Genomic DNA, 19891 nt, shown 5'->3' on the forward strand with positions numbered 1-19891 from the left:
CTCTATGTTGACAGCTCAGAGCCTGGAGCCTGCTTCAGATTCTGGGTCTCCCCTTCTCTCTGCCCCTCCCCTGCTCATGCTCTCTCTCTGTTTCTCGATAATACATATGTTAAAAAATTTTTTAAAAAAGAGAGAAATGTATCAAGAAAATTTTACTATCTAAGAGATCACTTTAACTGTTCTATACATTCAAAAATACCTGCACTGACAGGGCTGGAGGACAGAATTTTGTTAAAAAACCATGAAGTATGTTATTTTTACTGTGTTCTTTATTTTTTTATTTTTCTAATGTTTTATTTATTTTTGAGAGAGAGAGAGAGAGACAGCATGAACAGGGGAGGGTCAGAGAGAGAGGGAGACACTGAATTAGAAGCAGGCTCCAGGCTCTGAGCTGTCAGCACAGAGCCCGATGCAGGGCTTGAACCCAAGAACCGTGAGATCATGACCTGAGCCGAAGTCAGATGCTTAACCAACTGAGCCACCTAGGCGCCCCTTTATTGTTGTGTTCTTTAAAGTACTAAATCAAACGTATCAATTCTAGAATCAATGTTTTTTGACATGCTAAAGAAATTAAAGACAGAGAATTTTCTAAAACCCACTGCTCTAAGTCCTACTCTTAGAAGGATCTGAAAGCCAGCAGGTATAAATTTGCTTTTTTCTAATGAGGTCTATGCTCACAAAATCCCAGAGAGAAAAAGGAGGAAAGCATTTACTGAGAGCCTTTTAGGTCCCAGACCCTGAACTCCAGTGATGTAGGGATTTCCTCACTTTACAGGCAAGGAAACTGAGGCTCAGCAAGTGAGGGCAATACAACCAATAAGAAGTGGAGCCAAGATTCAAACCTAGGCTTCGCGGCTCCACATTCCAGAAGGGCAGCTTCCCACTCCTTCCTTCACACAACCCGTCCCAGGAGCCCTCCAGGCAGCGGGCTCAGGGGGCACACTCTGTGCAGGAGGCGGCATAATTCTGGCACTTCACTGCTTGCCCCAGCACACCACCGAGGCCCTCGGAGCCCCGCAAGGCTGCTACGCTGCCCCAGGATGCACCATCATCCCAAGCACAATGCGACTGTCGCCCTAAAGCTGCAGTACGGCGGCCTTGCCGCCCTGGCCTTCACTTCCGCCCCCATACAACGTACAACGGAGAGGATGACAGAATGAGTCTTCCTCACTGTGTGGCTGGGAAACTTGGAAGGATACAGAACGCAGAAGGCCTGGCACACAGGAAATGCTCAGTGAAAGCTCGCTATTGTAATTACTCTGAGACAAAGTCTCTGTCCTCCAGGAGCTATTTTATAGAATCATCCTCAACAAGGTCCGGGGTTGGCAGTTTTCATGGAAACAGAGGTCTTCAAAATTTCTTTTCTCAAAGTCATCAAGTTCTGACAGGCAGCCGGAAATGGACTTCTACTGCTTTTCCCCAAATCAATTTAACCAGAGCTTTTCGGGAGGGGGGGGAGCCGCTTCTTCTGCTAAGGATCGGTCTGTTTTAAGTGCCCAAGGACCCGTTTGCCACTGTGGCCTGCCAAGGTGTAAGATGTATGCAGCGATAAGAGAGTAACACACAGAACATTCTAATCCATCAGTGTCAGGTCTCCCAGACAGAGTGCTTACTCACACTTGCTCATTGTTAGTCAACTGGCCACTCATCCTGGGTAAAATTTGGTGCTTTCCACAGACCCATGGATTGGGATCATTTTTCACTCTGTTCCCGTCTACAAGGACTAGTCTCCTGGTGTTAGTGCCTGCTCTGGAGGCCAACACTGCCAATGCGTGAAGAGCTGATTTATGAATACAAAGCAATGCTGGTGCCAGGGGACCACACTCAGCCACCAGAGAGCAGTGGAGCACCTCACATCGCTTGGGGAAACTCAAGACACGGACCTGAAAGGGTTTAATTGTATGCATGCATTTCATTATAAGTCCTGGCCAAAAGCTTCATGGCAAGGCAGGCCAAGCAATCAGACAATCTTGCATGGGTTGCTGAAATCCAGATTTGTCCTTTGTCAGCATAAACAGTTTAATTTGATGTTTTCACTCCTGAGTAAGCACTGAGTATTACATTTAAACCCCTCGTGAGGGGAAGAATGCTTCCTTTTCATCAGCAAATGTACCTCAATGTCAAAGAGTCTACCTTTTATTCCCAATGAATAAAAAAAAATTATTCCATTTAATATGCTTAGAAATAGATTTTTAAAGCATCCAACGACATTTTCACTCAAACACCAACTTCCAAAAAAAATGCAGTCCCTTTTCTAAATATAGTCAAAAAGGAGTTAAATTTCACTCTAAGTAAGTAATTTAAACACCACTTGAAGGAAACAGGGACTTTCCTTATAACTGCAACTGCAACATCTCATTAACCTGACAGGCTAAAAACACAAATTCTTAAGAAAAGACTAACAAATCAGGGCATCCAGGCCTCAAAAGTTAAAGTTTTATTTTATTAATGTATTCTTTTTTTTTTTTTTAAATGTTTTATTTATTTCTAGGAGAGAGACAGCGTGAGCAGGGGAGAGTCAGAGAGAGAGGGAGTCACAGACCGAAAGAGGCTCCAGGCTCTGAGCTGGCAGTCAGCACAGAGCCCGACGCGGGGCTCGAACCCACGAACCGCGAGATCATGACCTAAGCGAAAGTCAGACGCTTAACCAACTAAGCCACCCAGGCGCCCCTTTATTAATGTATTCTTAAGAAACGCCATAAGGTATGAGGACGGAAATGGTTCTCCTGCCAACAGAGAAGTCACCTAGCCCCACGCTTCAGGGGTAGGACAGAGGATGACATTATCTTACCACAGGCCTCTCTCACTCAGGTTCCAGCACGCGGGCCCCACCAGGACACCGAAGCACACTCCGCACTGTGCGTGCAGGGCATGCACTTCTCCCTCCTGCTGGAGGAGCTCAAGGCAGTCTCAGCGAACAGGTCTTTCAAAGGCATCCTTTACTCTGGTCCACATTTCAAAACAACTTCTCAAATGGCCGGTCGTTCCACTTTGCGGGCCTTTCTCAGGTTTTCATGTCCCTCAGAACCCTCAAGGACCAAGGACCACAGAGTTTAATAATTTTAAGACACACCTCACCTGAATCATCAGTAAAGGTTTATCTTGTCCACAGAGTCTGTGTGCAAAGAAGAAACCCTACATGGTGGAAAAAATGTGCAAAGCACCGTTACATGTCTTTTCTCACTTAGTCCATCTGTGGACTAGCTGGTATTACCTCCATTTCAGAGACTGAAAAAAACTAGGTTCAGACAAGTGAAGGAATCTACCCCAAGTCACACAGCTTTGACTGTGTGGCAGATATGGCTGACAGCAAATCCCTAGCTCTAATGAACTCCACAGTGAAAAGTATTCCAATACATAAAATGACTTTCCATTTAGTCCATCTCATAAGCAAGTAAAGACCACGGAGCAGCAGGTTGGAAGAGTGTAAAGGCACGCTTCCGTAGCAGGGCCGATTCTGGCCCACTTCTGAAACAAGAGCTGGTAAAGATGTTCAGTCAGCCAGCCTCACTCTCTCCACGGTGGGGTTGAAAGTAAAGAAATTAAAACTGCAAGGGCTGCATGTAACTGTTCTGAAGAGTACAGCTGGCAAGGGCTTTTACTGGGGGTACACTAAGGACTGGACTCAAGTCAGAAGAGACTTTTCACAGTAAAACGTCAGAGCAGGAAAAAAACAGGTGGAATAGCACCCTACACGGTAATTCAATTTTACCCACAGGAGACATTATTTTTTTACACGAACTCAAGAACAAAGTCCACTTTAATTAGAAAAGATTAAGAGGTGCCGAGGGCTGGCTAGATTACTTTCCCTGCAACAACATGATGAATTTTAGAAGAAAACATTTTCTTATTTTCCTACATAACGGCACCATCTATTGGCTTAGTACACCATCTTCACAGTAATCAGAAATCAAGACACATAATCCAACCTTCATGGATCTTTGGTTTCCAGTGGTTTCGTTTCCTGGCATTCCACAGCAGCACAAATGTTAAAGTATAAAATCCATGCATTGCACATTTTAAATCCTCTGAAACGCATCATACTTAAAGCAGGGAAAACTGCCAGAGAAATCTTAGTGTACAGAACTGCACACAGGGAATGTATTAGCACTAAAATAATCAAAATATCATGCACTAAACATCTTCGCTGTGCTACAAAGAATTTTTTATGTATGGTTTCCCACTGGAGAGCTCCTCTAACCCCCGTCCTATCTACAGATGAAAGCAATGCCCACAGTCAAACGCTAGTAAATGTTTAGTTAGATCTGAACCCAACTGGACTCCCACACTACCTGGAACAACGACATTAAGAGCAACAGATGCACAGAAAAGCACGTGGTTTATTACGGTGTGTTCATACACAACGTGACACTGCAGCATCTCAATAACCCTGGGACCTTCCCAAGTCAAAAAAAAAAAAAAAAAAAAAAGCAGTTTCTTTTTTGAAATGAGGGACTTGAGGTTCAGAAAGGTTAGGTGAGCAGCCCTGGTCAAGGAGGAGGGCCTCGTCTTTTTCTAGGAATCTAGCTTCTGCCTCAGGTGGTTACAGAAATGCCGCTCTGAGTAGTCACCAGCTGTCTGGATAAAGCCCCCATCAGAATGGGGTACCCTCCACTGCACAGCCCCCGAGCCACAGAAAGCAGGGTCTGAACACCACTCCGGTGCTGACAGAGACCCATGTCTGCAGAACCCTTACACGCTTACTCGGCCCACTCGATTAGGAAAAGACTTCCCAGCAAGGCTGGAGCCATGAAGTGCACGTGGCCTCCAAGAAGGCTTGTACGCAGGCCTATGAACCCCAAGCAGGGATGCTGAGTTCATACCTGATGTAAGAGTAGAAAAGAAACGTAGAAGGAACAATCGCCGGGGCGCCCGGGTGGCTCAGTTGGTGAAGTGTCCGACTTCGACTCAGGTCATGACCTCACCGTTTCTGAGTCTGAGCCCCACGTCAGGCTCCATGCTGACCTCGTGAAGCCTGCTTGGGATTCTTTCTCTCATTCTCTCTCTCTCTGCTCCTCTCCCACTAGCACTTTCTCTCACTCTCAAAGAAATAAAGAAATAAACTTTAAAAAAATAAAAAATAAAAGGCGGAGAAACATCTGTCATCTTGCAGTGCACTAATGTGATTCAGAGCAGAAAAATTTTCAAAACCAAGTCACGTGGAGATATCAAAATGTCTGCACAAAGGTTGCACTTTAGTGTAAAAATACACAGAAAATGGCACGTCTGAATTCCCTACTGATGTTCCAACTTAATTCTAAGATTCTTTTTTTTTGCCCACTAGGTAAGACATCCAGTATGTTTACTACTCTGTCCCAAATCTTTTTAATTGCTAGGGGGCTCTGTAAACTGGGGCTTAAGAGGTACATTCCAGTAATTAGGAAATCCTACAACCAGTTTATCTAGAGATCAAATTTTACCTGGATGGCCTTGGCAGTGACCCCAAGTCTTCCCTAATGGTGCATACCAATGTTTATTCCTTAAGTTAGTATTCCTAAATTGTCCAAGGGCCTCATTTCCAGGAATGTCATGCTTGAAATTGTATTCATATTAATTCTTATGTGAATAAGTGGGCAAAAATAAAAATTTTATATACCTTGCCAATGCTGCTGCAAGGAACACTGCCAAACTAATAGCAAAAGATGGTCCCCAAGCTTCTCCTGACACTACTTCAGTTTGCCTAATAAAGAAAAGCTGGCAAGTTAAAAGAATAAGCTAATTAATCTGAGAATTAAAAGAGCCCCCATTTTGTCTATAAAATATACAACCCAAACCCTTTTCCCTTTCTTAATAAAGAAAAATCAAAGAATCCGGCCTGGCTTTCAACAATCACACTAATCAATCACCTACAGTCTCCTGCAAATTACTCTCTTAAAAAAGAAATAATTAAACAAAACCTAAGGGGCCCTGTCCTCCTTTTTGAGAATGGACCACATCATGTTTGGTCTGGACCACATGCCACACACCATTCACAGCAGTAATATGGCCAAGGGAGAAAGTCACAGAGGCCAGGTCCCATCCCAGGTCACGCACACCCTGGCCACCTGACACTGGCACACCTCTCTGAGCCTCAGTTTCTGCGCCTGTGAGACTAGGATGCTCACAGCCGCTGCACAATGTTGCAAAGATTCAATCAGTGAAGCATCTCACAACATCCGCTGGCACTGTACCGGGTAAGCTGCTGTCATTACGGTCACCATCACGTCCACAAAAGAGACTTTAGGACAGAAGCTGTCCAAGGGCCACACCACAAAGAACTGGATCCATTCTTCTCCCAAGAGAATCCTGAGGAAGGCAAGACTTCAGAGAGGAGGCTCCTGGCCTCTGCTCACTGAGCTGCGCCAGCATGTGAAAGACGCACAAGACAAGACAGGTGTCTTCTATTCAATGTAAATTAAGAGAAGCCTTCAGGCACCTGGCTAGTGGCCAAGAGCAGCCCATGGGTTGACAAAATTTAGACACCCTGGTCTTACGGGTAATTTGTAGCTTCCAGCTCTTACTGCCAAATCATTGAGGGCGGGGGGAATTAATTACAAAGTTTTGTTATTTCTCGTAATAAAAAACTCATAATTTAACTAAAACATTGGAATTTACATGAAATATTCGTTTTCTCACTTAAGCCACACTTAGGAGAATCAGGCCCACAGTGGATGCTACTGCCGCATGGGAACATCTCACTCAGGAAGGCCTTCTACTCTATCTGCAGTCTGACATTTGGCTGATAGCTCACCTCCAAGAACAACAGGTTTGAACTGCATGGGTCCACTTATGTGTGCATTTTTTTCTGACACAGAGCAGCACTTTAAATGTATTTTCTCTTCTTTATGATTTTCTTAACATTTTCTCTACCTTACTCTATCAAAAGAACACAGTACATGATGCATATAAAATATGTGATACTAGACTGTTTATAGCAGTAAGGCTACCCAGTCACCAACAGGCTATTATGTACTTAAGAGTTGAGGCAGTCAAAAGTTACATGGAAAATTTTCAGGGGCACCTGGGTGGCTCAGTCAGCTAAGCATTCGACTCTTGATTTCAGCTCAGCTTACAATCCCACAGTTCATGAGTTCAAGTCCGGTGTTGGGCTCCACATGGATGGTGCAGAGCCTTCTTTGGGTCCTCTCACTCCCTCTCTCTCTGCCTTTCTCTTACACGATAAACAAACATTAAAAACAAAAGTTACATGCAAAATTTTCAACTGTGTGTGGGGGGGGTCAGTACCCCAAACCCACTACCTGCCCCTGCTGTCCAAGGGTCAACTGTAACCTGAAATAAAACAAGATCTACCAAATTTTGACAATTGTGGGGTTCTCCCACAACATCCAGCAACCTGCCCTCTCAAAAAAAAAAAAAAAAAAAAGGAGGGAGGGAAGAGAGAGGAAGGGAGGGGAGGAAGGGTAGACTGCAGCAACAACTGGAAGCCCAAGGAACCAGCTGGCTAGGAAGAAAGGCAGCACCACACAGCTACCACCATAGGGAAAGGCATGCTGGCCCTGCTCCAAAGTGAACAATGGCTAAAAGAAACTTAAAAAATGACAAACACAAAACCACGGTGGTACAAAATCAAAAAAATAAAAAGCGTGTTGTCTTGGATGATAAAACTGTGTATGATTTTTAAATTTTTCCTTTGATACTACAAAGTGGTTTCAGTAAATACGGTTTTTAATATGCAGGATAGAAAATCTGCACACAGGCAGTCAAAAATAAGCAAAACAAATGCATGCCCTTTGGGAATTTGTATAAATATTTTCAGTATTCAGATGCAAGGCTTAATAGCTTAATGAAGCAACATCTGTAAGATGGTAAAATCAAAGTAGCTATGTTGTACCGGGGTTGCCTGAGCTGGAAGAGTTCAGATTCCAGCTTCGCCATTTACAGGCAGAGCAATAACAAGCAAGTTACCACTTAATCTAAGTTCAGGCCTCTTGTCAATAAAATAGCAATTGCAGCATCCCTTGCATAGAATTTTAACTGAAAATAATGTGACAGCACCAGAGCGCTAGCAAGCTCAGGCATAAAGACACTTTAAATTTGAAATAATACTTAGCTTTAAAGGAAAAAAAAAAAAAAAAGACCTTACCCCCAATGTGTTGTGCCCCTCTCTCACAACTAACCTGGGGCCCCCCAGATGCAACACAATCTAAATCATAAATCAACTCTACTCCAAGGGTACTGTAAACTGTTGGTTTACCAAAAATAACCAGCAGCTAAGGATTCTAACGCTATGTTTCAGATACTGTTTGACACAAGCCAGTTAGCGAATCAGAAAATTGAGGCGGCTGGGTGGCTCAGTCGGTTAAGTGTCCAACTTCGGCTCAGGTCATGATCTCGCAGTTCGTGGGTTAGAGCCCAGCATTAGGCTCCGTGCTGACAGCTCAGAGCCTGGAGCCTGTTTCGGATTCTGTGTGTGTCTCTCTCTACCCCTCCTCCACTCATTCTCTGTCTCTCTCTGTCTCAAAAATAAACTACAAAAAAAAATTTTTTTTTAATTATTTCACCGTCAAAGGTTCACTGAGTCACACAGGACTCTGGGAAACTGGAGGCAAGACTGATTCAAACATTCACATGCGCAGGAAGGACGAGAGCTGGGCCAAGTAGAGTAGACAAGGCAGGAATCCAGGGATGCCCCATGAGGGACTTGCTAACTCAGCCTGGGGCAGTCACGAGGGACTGGCCTCTGGGCTAGACCCAGGACAAGCAGCAGGAACACTCGGGGCAGAAAAGGTAGCACTACAACAGCAGGTGCAGGAGCCCAGCCCAGGGGAGGGGAAGGGGTACAAGGTGCCTCTGTTACGACAAAGGCCTAGAGGACAAGTAGAGGAACAGGAAATGAGACAGGAAAGGGGCCTACAGCCCAACTGGAAGGGAGGTGGCCCCAGGTGAAGGAGCTAACTGCGCCCCTGCAGTCAAGAACCAAGAAGGGACTGGCACTGAGAAGTCAGGAAAGGATGGAAGACAGACACCTGGGATCTGGTCTAATGGTCGGCTGGTTACCGAGGGCTCGCTGTAAAGACAGTGGTCACTGCTACGGTCACCAAACCTAGCCACACCCTCCATATCTCTGGCCAGATGCAATCTCCATCTCTGCCTCAGACTCCCTCATGCCAATCCTCCTGATAGCTATAAGACTGCTCTTTCTAACAAGCAAATCTTATCCCATCCCTTTTTGGCATGAAAACATTACCTGGAAACCTCCAGGACAAAATCCAAACAACTCGGCCTGTATCACTGGGACCCTCTCTGCCTAGCTTTCTAGTCATACCTCTGTTCCACCTTCCAGAAGGTCTTAGCTTCAGCTCCACCCACAGCACTTGCCTAGCCCATCCAGCAAACTCTGGCCCTTTAGTTCCTCGACCTTACCAGTCCCTAGTGCACACAGGGTCACAAGTCCTTCCTTGGGTAATTCCTGGGTAATTCCTACTTACCATTCAGGTCTCTGCTTACATGCTACTTCTTCCCATCTTTCACCCATCAGACAGGCACAAATACCCAGTGGTGGTAAGGTTGTTAAGAGAACAGCAATCTCATATTCTCTTGGTGGAAATATAAACTAGTACAATCTTTCCAGAAGAGAATTTGGCAACAGCTCTCAAAAAGTAGAACACACTATATGGCCCTCTGTCACTCTGCCGGGCTTACCAGTGGCAGGGAGTATAGTATGACTTACTTCTTATTTCTGAGGAACCCCACCCCCTTAGGAGTGAATGACTGAGTTTCAACAATGAGAAGCATCGCTGCACCCTACCCCTCCCCATCAAGGAACTCTCCAGCAGTGGTGAAGGGGATACAGGAAGACTCGGCTCCAGAACAGTCTGGGAGGCTGAGCCAGGCGCCAGCAGCACCTGTGGCCGCAGCGTATCCAGAGCACTCTGCGCTCGCCTGCAGCAGCTGCACTGCAGCAGGGTTTCTGACACTGCTCGTGGCCCCAAAATCAGCTCTTGCCTTCCCAGCTATTCTGTGAGCCACCTTCTATCCTTTACAACATAGCCCTCTTTTCCTTAAATGACTCAGTTAATTCTGCTGCTTGCAGCAGAGAATCAGGAAAATACACACACATACCCTCATCCTGAAATTCCACTGCTGGTAATTTATCTGAAGTATGTACTTACATTAGTAAACCAGAACACATTAGTTGTAAAAGTCTGATAACCAAAATATCCATCAGTAGGAGAATGGGTAAGACATGATACAGCCATACAATGCATTTCTATGCAGTTGTCATTATGATACAGATCTACATGTGTTGATAAAGAACTTCTCCAGAACAGGTAAACAGTTAGGGAACAGGGTGTATAACTTCATTTGTGTATCTTTGACAGAGACAGACTGATCCAGGTACATGAAGGTGTTTCACAAAACATTTTCTGGGAAAAACTAAAAAAAACCTTAAAAGTGGTTACTTTGGAGGAGCCATATGAAACACACTTATTTTTCATGCAATATTCCCACTTGAATGTTTTGTCATGCTCATAAATTACTTTCATTAGAAAATGTGTTAATGTCACTTGCTCAGTAAGGACCTCCAGAACAGTCATTATCCACACATTCCTTCCTGATACTCTCTCGTATTACTGTTCTTTCCCTCCAGGGCACTTAGCACAGGGCATGCTTTTAGATGAATGTGTACTTACTTTTTTAATTCCTGTCTCCCACATGAGGCTCTAAGCTCAGAGGGCAGGTGCTGTGCCGACCACTGTATTCCCAGCACCAAGCACAGGGCTCAGCACACAGTAAATGCTAAATCAGTATCTCATAGATGAATGAAGGGAACTTATGCTTCTTTTAAGATTCAGTTCATGTGAAGAGAAGCTTTTCCTGAAATCCTCCCATTTCGATGTGATCCTTTCTCCCCTGGGCCTCCACTGGCCTTTCTACCTACTGCCCTTGTCAGTTTATACGCCTGGTTCCCTCGCTACCCTGAAAGCATGCTGAGGGCAAGGTCCACGCATTCGTCTCCATCTGTGGAGCCTGCCACAGTGCCTAGACATAGAAGGCAAGAAATAGCTGAGAAATAAATGAACAGAGGAACAAACTAAAGCTCAAAGTAATTATTTACCCGTGTATTAAGATCAGATGTTACAAATGTCTCCTCCTTAAATCTGGTCTTTCATGACAGCAAAACCAGACTCTGCAGAGTGATGATTTCTCAACAGAAGTGTGCCATGTTAAGTTCAGGCTATGGAACGATCACCCTGGACCCACACTAGGCTCGGAAGAGCAAGTTCATTGTCGACCAGGAGGGAGAGCACAATGTGGCACAATTGCCTGACTGCTCACTTTCAACAAGTTTTCCTAAATTCAGGATTGTGCTCAGAAGACAAATTACTACAGTTCAAAAGCAAAAGAAACCAATTTTCCCATCTCAAAACTGAACCTGCTTTGTAACAATGTTAAATTTCCTGGATGTGATGATTTTATCAAGGTAACATAGAACACGGTAAAGGATGCAGGGTTAGATAATGGAGTCTACTACTTACTCTCAAATGATTCCACACAAAAAGTTAAGAAAAATGACAGTAATAATGTCTGAGAGAGCAAGAACGAGTGTACTAAAATGTTAACTGACACGTATTGGTAAAGAGTATATATGACCGTTCACTGTATGTTACTGTTACTTTTCTGCAAAAAAGAAAATGAATGGTTTTCAGTTTAAAAGAAGAAATGCAACTACTTAATAGAAAAGGCTAATTCACCTTTACCACGATTTAAGGGCATCAATCAAACAGGGAGAAATAAAAACAGTACTTTGATGAAGATACAAATATATTTGAATGAAACAGTTCAGAACAATTCTAAAATTATGGTTAAGTATCTTCATTTTAAAATAATTACAAAGACTTGCCCATATGGTATCTGGGGGTAAATCATTCTCCCCAACAAACAGGCAACATCTGCTGTATAAACACCTTCTAAGAGGCTAGACAGCACAATGGAATAGCAAGGTCTCAAACTGGCAATTTCCAAACTATTCAAGGCAGCAGTTTTCCTAGCTCTTCAGAGCCAAGATACCAAGACAAAAAACATAAGAGGTAAACAACAGCTGGAAAATACCAGCTACACATGACCTGTTCAAATTTCTGTACCTACACAATTTGACTCAAATTTAACATAAAAGTTAGAATTTGAAAATCCCAAATTTTATCACTCCTGTGTGTGTGTGTGTGTGTGTGTGTGTGTGTGTGTGTGTGTGTTGCCATTAAAAAAAAAATACTCTTGGGGCACCTGGGTGGCTCAGTCAGTTAAGCGTCTGACTTTAGCTCAGGTCATGATCTCACAGTTCATGAGTTCGAGCCCCACGCTGGGCTCTGTGCTAACAGCTCAGAGCCTGGAGCCTGTTTTGGATTGTGTCTCCCTCTCTCTCTCTGCCCTTCCCCCACTCGCACTCTGTCTCTGTCACTCAAAAATGAATAAACGTTAAAAAAAAAATTTTTTTTAAATACTCTTGTCTAGCCTTTAGAGCTAAAATACAAATGTAAAAAGCTGGTTTGCAAAGAGTAACTACTATTATAGGCCAGGCATTTGACCAAACACTTTATATATCTTACTTCTAATCCTTATAACCTGGTGTATACGGAGATATTATTGATACCATTTCACAGGCGAGTAAATCAAGGTTTAGAGAGGAATTAAATGCCTCTGATCTCTCAGAAATTAAGAGGATGCACATACTAGGTGTGTTCCCACCATGAGGCTTCCACTCTAACTTCTCTCTGCTGAAACCTGACCCTGAGGCCTACTTTGACTGTTCTATTTAACACTATAGTCTGCCTTCCACCCCCATACTCCAAAGCCCCCTTTCCCTGCATTAAATTTTTTTTAACCTTGTGTTCTAAGATAATGGTAAATTCACATGCGGATGTAAGAAATAATACATTGGGTTTCTATACACCCTTGACCCAGTTTCCCCAAAAGGAAGTATCCTGTGTAACTGTAGTACAGAATCACCTGCATGACTTTCTCCTCCTAGTATTTATCACTTCCTAAAATACTAATAAATTTGTAACAATTGTTGTTACTGTCTGTCTACCCCCACTAAAATACAAACTCCTTGCGGGCAAGAATCTTTAACTTGTGTTCACTGCTATATCCCAAGCACCACCAACAGGGCCTACTCCATGGGAGGAACTTAATAAAATTTGCAAAAGGAATCAAAGCACTATACTGCTCTGGCTCCTCTAATAGGAAAGAGACCAGCCCTTTAAGAGACCACCTTGGCAAATAAGAGGATTCTGAAACATCAGGGAAATGTTACACTCACCCATGGTGACATAAGGCAACTTATCAGTTGATCCATGAGGATAGATGCTGTAGAGGTGAGGTCCAGTAACATCTACTCCCCCCAAAACTAGGGCTGCACCAATGTAACCTTGATACCTGGTGATCAGAGTACGTATAAGAAAAAAAAAAAAATGAGTCTACAATGCATCACTGTAACTTACCCAAAAGCTGTATGAGAAGTCAGACAACAAAAGGCTTTCTTACACTGTTGCATTAAGTGGTTACTATTTTGATGGGAACAAAATGTGGACTGGAAGGAACATTAGTTGTAACACCACCATCAACCCATAAAGACTCAATTGTGTGAGGTCCTCCAGCATGCCTATTGCCTCAGTCACAGAGCTCCCTTTAAAAGAGGATCATTCTCACTTTACAGAAGAGAAACCAAATCCAAAGACATTAAGTGCCAGCCCAATCTCTCAGAGCCAAGCTTGGCTTACTCCAAAATTTATCAGCACCCTTCCCATCACACGTCTCAGGGATTAGTAGATGAGCTACCTTCAAAGTGAACTCTGAGGAGCTGCTAAACTGAAGCTGTTCAAATTTTCAACCTCACCTCACCGCAGCCTCACAAGAAAATGGCTCATGTCAAAACACCTTCTCTTTTGAATAAATCTACAAAACTATAATCACAGATATGAGCTCATATTGGGTAAGAGAAAAATATTTCATCATACATAGAAGTGAATGGCGGAATAACTCCACAATACCCTATAAAACCCACTGCTACTGCCCACAGGATGGAGCTATGCCTCTTCAGGGACATGGAGGGGAATACCTTATCCACCCGCCCTACCTCCGTGTAACTGTGCACTTATTTGCTCCTCTGTGTCCTTTATCTGGTGGTTTTCTACTTCTACAGATTGCTTTCCCTGTATTTAGTCCATTTTTTTACCATTAGAATTGCTATTCTAGATAAACATACTGGATTTAAAGTCTTCCGCTATGAGCCCTTAGCTTTTTGGGAAGAAAAATGAAACCAACACGTGCTGAATTTGCCTAAATATAGAATTGTTAAGACTGGTACAAATAAACACAAGAACCAATCAAAAGTCCTAACTGTAGACTGTCTGAGACATAACTACTCATCATGAAGCACTCTAGGTAACCAGAAGAGTCAAGTCCAATATTTCCTCCATCCCTGACTATCAAACTGCTCTTTCAGAAAGAATCTTGGAGTGCCTGAGTGGCTCAGTCAGTTAAGTATTCGACTTCAGCTCAGGTCATGATCTCACAGTTCATGGGTTCAAGCCCCATGTCAGGCTCTGTGTGACAGCTCAGAGCTTGGAGCCTGCTTCGGATTCTGTGTCTCCTTCTCTCTCTGCCCCTCCCTTGCTCATGCTGTCTCTCTCTCTCTCTCAAAAATAAACAAAACAAAAAAAAAAAAGAAAGAAAGCATCTTCCAAGGGCACCTGGTAGAGCGTGCAACTCTTGATCTTGATCACTGGGTACAGAAATTAAATAGATAAAATGAGAAAGAGAGGGTGGGGGAGGAAGGGAGGGAGGGAGGGAGGAAGGAAGGAAGAAAGAAGGGCGCCTGGGTGGCTCAGTCGGTTAAGTGTCCGACTTCAGCTCAGGTCATGATCTTATGGTTCATGGGTTCGAGCCCCACGTTGGGCTCTGTGCTGACAACTAGCTCAGAGAGCCTGGAGGCTGCTTCAGATTCTGTATCTCTCTCTCTCTCTGACCCTCCCCTGCTCATGCTGTCTCTCTCTCTCTCTCTCAGAAATAAATAAAAACATTAAAAGAGAGAGAGAGAGAGAGAGAGAGAAAGAAAGAAAGAAAGAAAGAAAGAAGAAAGAAAGAAAGAATTTTCCAGTTATAAGCGAAAAATTAGAGAGTAGGAAAGGCTTTTAAAACAGTCTTAAGAGAAAACAGAGGGCACAGACAGAGGCAGAGAAAGGGGTCCTAAGACACACTGAGGTAATAGCAGGGTCAAGACTAGCCCTCTGGGCTCCGGAACGAGGAGCAGGACTCACCAGACCCACCACCCCAACCATGGTCCAGTGCCTGCGCCACTACCCAACTGCCTACCAGACAAGGTGATTACATAAAGTCAGTAATAATCAGCTAGTTCCCTTCTAAGCTAAACATAACCTGTCTGATGTCTTTAAAAGAATCTAAAATACTTTGGCAAGTTACTCTAATCCTCAAAAATTGATACAGAAACTCTACTTCGAGGAATCATATTCTAAGGATATATTAAGACAAATATGCAAAAATGAATGCACAAGGATGTTTACTGCAACACTGTTTATGATGCCAAAAAAGTGGACACAAAACTAGCTAAATAAACTGATATATACAGCTCTGCAAGAGAACACTACACGATCCAGACCTGTGCGACATTTTCTCATATGCTATTTTTGTTACTTCCAAGTTTTTATTTAAATTCTTTCTAGTTAACATGCAGTAAAACTGGTTTCAGGTGTGCAATTTAGCGATTCATCGCTTACACAGAACATCCAGTGCCCATCACAAGTGCCATCCTTAATACCCAATACCCGTCTAGCCCATCCCCCACCCATCTCCTTTCATCAACCTTCAGTTTGTTCTCTATAGTTAAAAGTCTCTTGGAGCTCCTGGGTGGCTCAGTCGGTCAAGCCTCCAACTTTGGCTCAGGTCATGATCTCACAGTTCGTGAGTTCAAGCCCTGCATCGGGCCCTGGGCTGACAGCTCAGAGCCTGAAGCCTGCTGTGGATTCTGTGTCTCCATCTCTCTGTCCCTCCCCACTCTTTCTCTCAAAAATAAACAAACATTAAAAAGCAAAAAGTCTCTTATGGTTTGCTTCCAACTCTCTTCTTTTATCTCCCTTCCCTTATGTTCACCTGTTTTGTTTCTTAAATTCCATATGAATGAAATTATATGCTATTTGCTTTTCTCTGACTGGCTTATTTCGCTAAGTATAATACATTCTAGCTCCATCCGCATCGTTGCAAGATTTCAATGGCAAGGTACCATTCTTTTTGATGGCTGAGTAATATTCCATTGCACATAAACATCACTTCTTCATCCATTCATCAATCAATGGACATTTGGGCTCTTTCCACAGTTTGGCTATTTCTCCTACACCACTGATGGTAGTGCAACTTAGTTCAACTATTCCAAACGGTGGTTATGGCAATACGTATCAAATGTTCAAAGTATATAACTTTGACTCAATAATTCCACTCCTAGGAATTTACTTTAGAATACAGCCTGAGAAATCAATCACACAAGTAAGTACTTAAAGGTTCTATGTTCCAAAGGATTCATGGATACCTTAAAATGAGCAATATTGTTAAAGTTCAAAAACTGGTTAAGTTATGGCACATCTATAGAATGGAATACAACAATACCACCAGAAGTTGATACTGATCAGTGGTTCTTGAACTTTTATGGGTCACAGGCCCCTTTGAAAAACGAATTCATATTGTGGAACCCTGACCCCATAACAAGTGTGCACACAGGTTTTACTATTTCGGGAGGGTTACAGGTCTCCAGACACCTCTGTGGGCTCAAGGTAAAAACTCTTCTACTAATGGGAACAACAATCAAAATATACTATTATGAGAACAGGATCAGTTACAAAACAACACACAGGATTCCATTTTGGTAACTACATAAATGAGCACATATGCAACAGTTTAAAAGGTCTGGAAAAAATAGTTCTCAAAGGTTTACAATATACGTGTCTAAGAAATGAAACATCAGGTAACTTTTAATTCCTTCTTTTCACATTTCCAGTGTAGGAATTTTTTATAATCATCACATGTTACTTTTACAAAAATTGTTTCAAAGGTGATATTCATTCTGAAATGCTCCAAGTGGAAACTATTCAACATGAACTGGCAGATGGAAAGATTAGACTGTATTCTAGGATAGAATGTACAACTATGATCCTATTTTTATGCAACAAAATATATACTAGTAAAAGGAAAAAAGCTTGAAAGGCATACAGTAACCTGCTAGCACCAGCTGCTTATGGATAATTTTTGTATTTTTTGTTTTGTTTCTATCTTCTGTCTTACGCTTCAGTGTGAACACATACTAGTAATAAGGAAGGAAGCAAAGAAGGAACAATGAATGAGTGAACAAACTTAAAAGAGTCAGAGTGATATATGTATACGGACGTGTGTGTGTGTGTGTGTGTGTGTGTGTGTGTGTGTGTGTGTGTGTAGACAATTCTCCCTGAATTGCAAACTTTTTATTTTTTCTTTGGGCTTTTCAATATTTTCCAAATTTTTTACAATGAATAAATATACTTTCGTAGGAAAAAAAGCACCACTAACATAATAAATAAAAGAATCTCTATATATTCAAAGAGTTTCTGAAATACAGAACAATATACCACAAAGACTTCTATTAGATTCAACTAGGAGGCTCATGCTCAGAAGGGACAAGTAACACATACACCTTCTACATCCAGCCATCATACGAGTAAAATTTTTTAAAATGGTTAAGGGAAAAGACGTCCACTTGTGTTTATCAAACCCCCTTTCTTCACTAACTCACATACACAGAAATGGGTTACTCAGGGGAAAATAGAACAGTAATAGCACCTTGAATACACCTTGTTCTCTTTCTCAGCCTCTGAATTTTATGGGAATCTAATTGGGCATCAGGCCCTGTACTACGCATTCATAAGCCTTATTTCTTTATTCATTTCCTCCTCAAAGTCAGAGAGTCAGAAGCTATTATCTTCATTTTACTGAGGAAGAAAATGAGGCTAATAGAGGTCAGGTGAACAGCCCAAAGTCACACAACTCTAAATGCTTGACATGAAACCTGAACCAAACCTCTAAAGTTAAATCCTATGTTTTTTTCCCCTTATGTCACTTTATTTTTTATAACTCATTTTATGTAACTCAACAAAAAAGTAAGAAGACATAATGAACCAGAATCTTCCTGGTTAAATTTTTAAATGTTCCTCTCAAAACTTTGATAAAATTTAATTTTTGCAATGTATGTTAAACTAAAAACATTAAAACACTGAAAACAGTGAATTTAGAATTCCTAAAACATTCTAAAGAGATTAACAAAAATATCTGCTAGGTTTAGCGAGATGACTGGAAAGAATCTTGAACATTTGTAATTAACTGCAACTTTACAAATTTAAAGATTGTTTTAAATGTAATGTACCACATAAACCACCAGAGGGAGCTTTAAATTTAAAATCAAAATCACAAAGCTTCAGAAATACTGACCACAGATGTGCATTAACGAGTTCTCACCACTGTACTGGAGAACTTATTTGGTAAGCGATAATTCTCCAGGATTACAATGCTGACCATGGACGTAAATAAATGGAAATCACTGGCATAAAGACTCAGTACAGCCAGAGCACGGTTAGGTAGATATGACTAGACTTCCTGCCCATAAACTCCTAAGTCCTGGTCTTCCCACCTGTACAATGGGAACTGTGCCACAGCTCTCGCTGCACAACTACACTGGCTCACAGCCACGTGCTGAGGGCCGACGGCCATGCTAGACTCACAGACAAAGACCCACAAGTTCACAGGAAGGCAAGGGCCAGGCAAGCAGGAAGTGAAACCAGGCAGGGACTGATAAGACCAGAGCATATGCTCCTGCTTCTAAAGGCAACATCTGCCACTCAGTTCCAGAAGATCACTGCCACCTATTATCCCATCCTCTTTCTGAATTTTTTCAAAAGAAGCCAAGGAAAAATAAATAAAAACATTTTTTTAAAAATCCAGATTTTTAATTCCAATCTCCCAATTCAGAATTATTGACCACTATAATTTTAAAGACACTGTGACCCAAATACAATTTCTCCACAAGCTGAATATGGCCTATGTGCTGCCAGCTTACAATCTTTGCTTTCTATTCCTGCTTCCCTTTAACCGTGCAGGCCTGGATAACAGCTGCTGCTACAGCTCAGAGCAGAGTTAAAGAAAATGTTTTCTGTAGGGTGTTTAATGAGTGATGAGGACCAGAATTATAAAGGTCTCTGATCAACTTCAAAAAAGAAAAAACAAACAAAAAGGAGAGAATCTGCTAAAGGTAATACAGGTCCCCAAAAGAGAAGCTGGTATTCTAACCCATGACTAAATGCTCAGGCTATTTCCCAGCTCTGCTCTAATACACCACCTCTCTTCTCTAAGAGGAGAAAATGAGAAAAGGGACTTAGAATGTGAAAACTAGGAGAACTACACACATATAAAGTGATAATGTGATTAAGGAAAAAAGGGAGACAAAAGTAAGAGGAGCTGTGGGTGGGAGTCAGAATGGTGTGAAGGACAGATCAGGCAAGTGACTACACTTCTGTAAGCCTCAGTTTCACTTAAATATTAGAGATGTTAATAGCTCCTATCTTAGAGTTCATAGAATAAGATGAAATCCTGCATAAAGCACTAAGCAATGGACCCGGCACAAAGGCACAGGTAATGTGGATTAATATTAATGTTATTATAGTCACTCACACTCAACTACAAATAGAGTTTTTCATTTCACTGCTACTTTGCCCCTAAAAGAGGAAGAAAAAAATCAACCGCTTGTGTCTGTCTTCACAAGATAAATTCAGGGGCGCCTGGGTGGCTCAGTCGGTTAAGCGTCCGACTTCGGCTCAGGTTATGATCTCACAGTTGTGGGTTCGAGCCCTGCGTCAGG

General features: G+C 42.4%; 2 protein-coding genes across 7 annotated transcripts in view; both read right to left on the reverse strand.

Annotated features, from left to right (window-relative positions):
• The window catches only part of DENND1A (DENN domain containing 1A), a 917228-nt gene that overhangs the window by 861441 nt on the left and 35896 nt on the right, over positions 1–19891 (reverse strand). The window lies entirely within an intron of this gene.
• PSMB7 (proteasome 20S subunit beta 7) overlaps positions 1–19891 on the reverse strand; it is a 60125-nt gene that overhangs the window by 36911 nt on the left and 3323 nt on the right. Inside the window, exon 5 of the mRNA XM_077768199.1 lies at positions 13262–13377. Within this exon, the coding sequence (XP_077624325.1) occupies positions 13262–13377 (116 nt within the window). The remainder of the gene's footprint in view (positions 1–13261; positions 13378–19891) is intronic.

This window comes from Crocuta crocuta, unplaced genomic scaffold, assembly GCF_008692635.1.
Source record: "Crocuta crocuta isolate KB4526 unplaced genomic scaffold, BGI_CrCroc_1.0 scaffold35, whole genome shotgun sequence".
Lineage (NCBI taxonomy): Eukaryota > Metazoa > Chordata > Mammalia > Carnivora > Hyaenidae > Crocuta > Crocuta crocuta.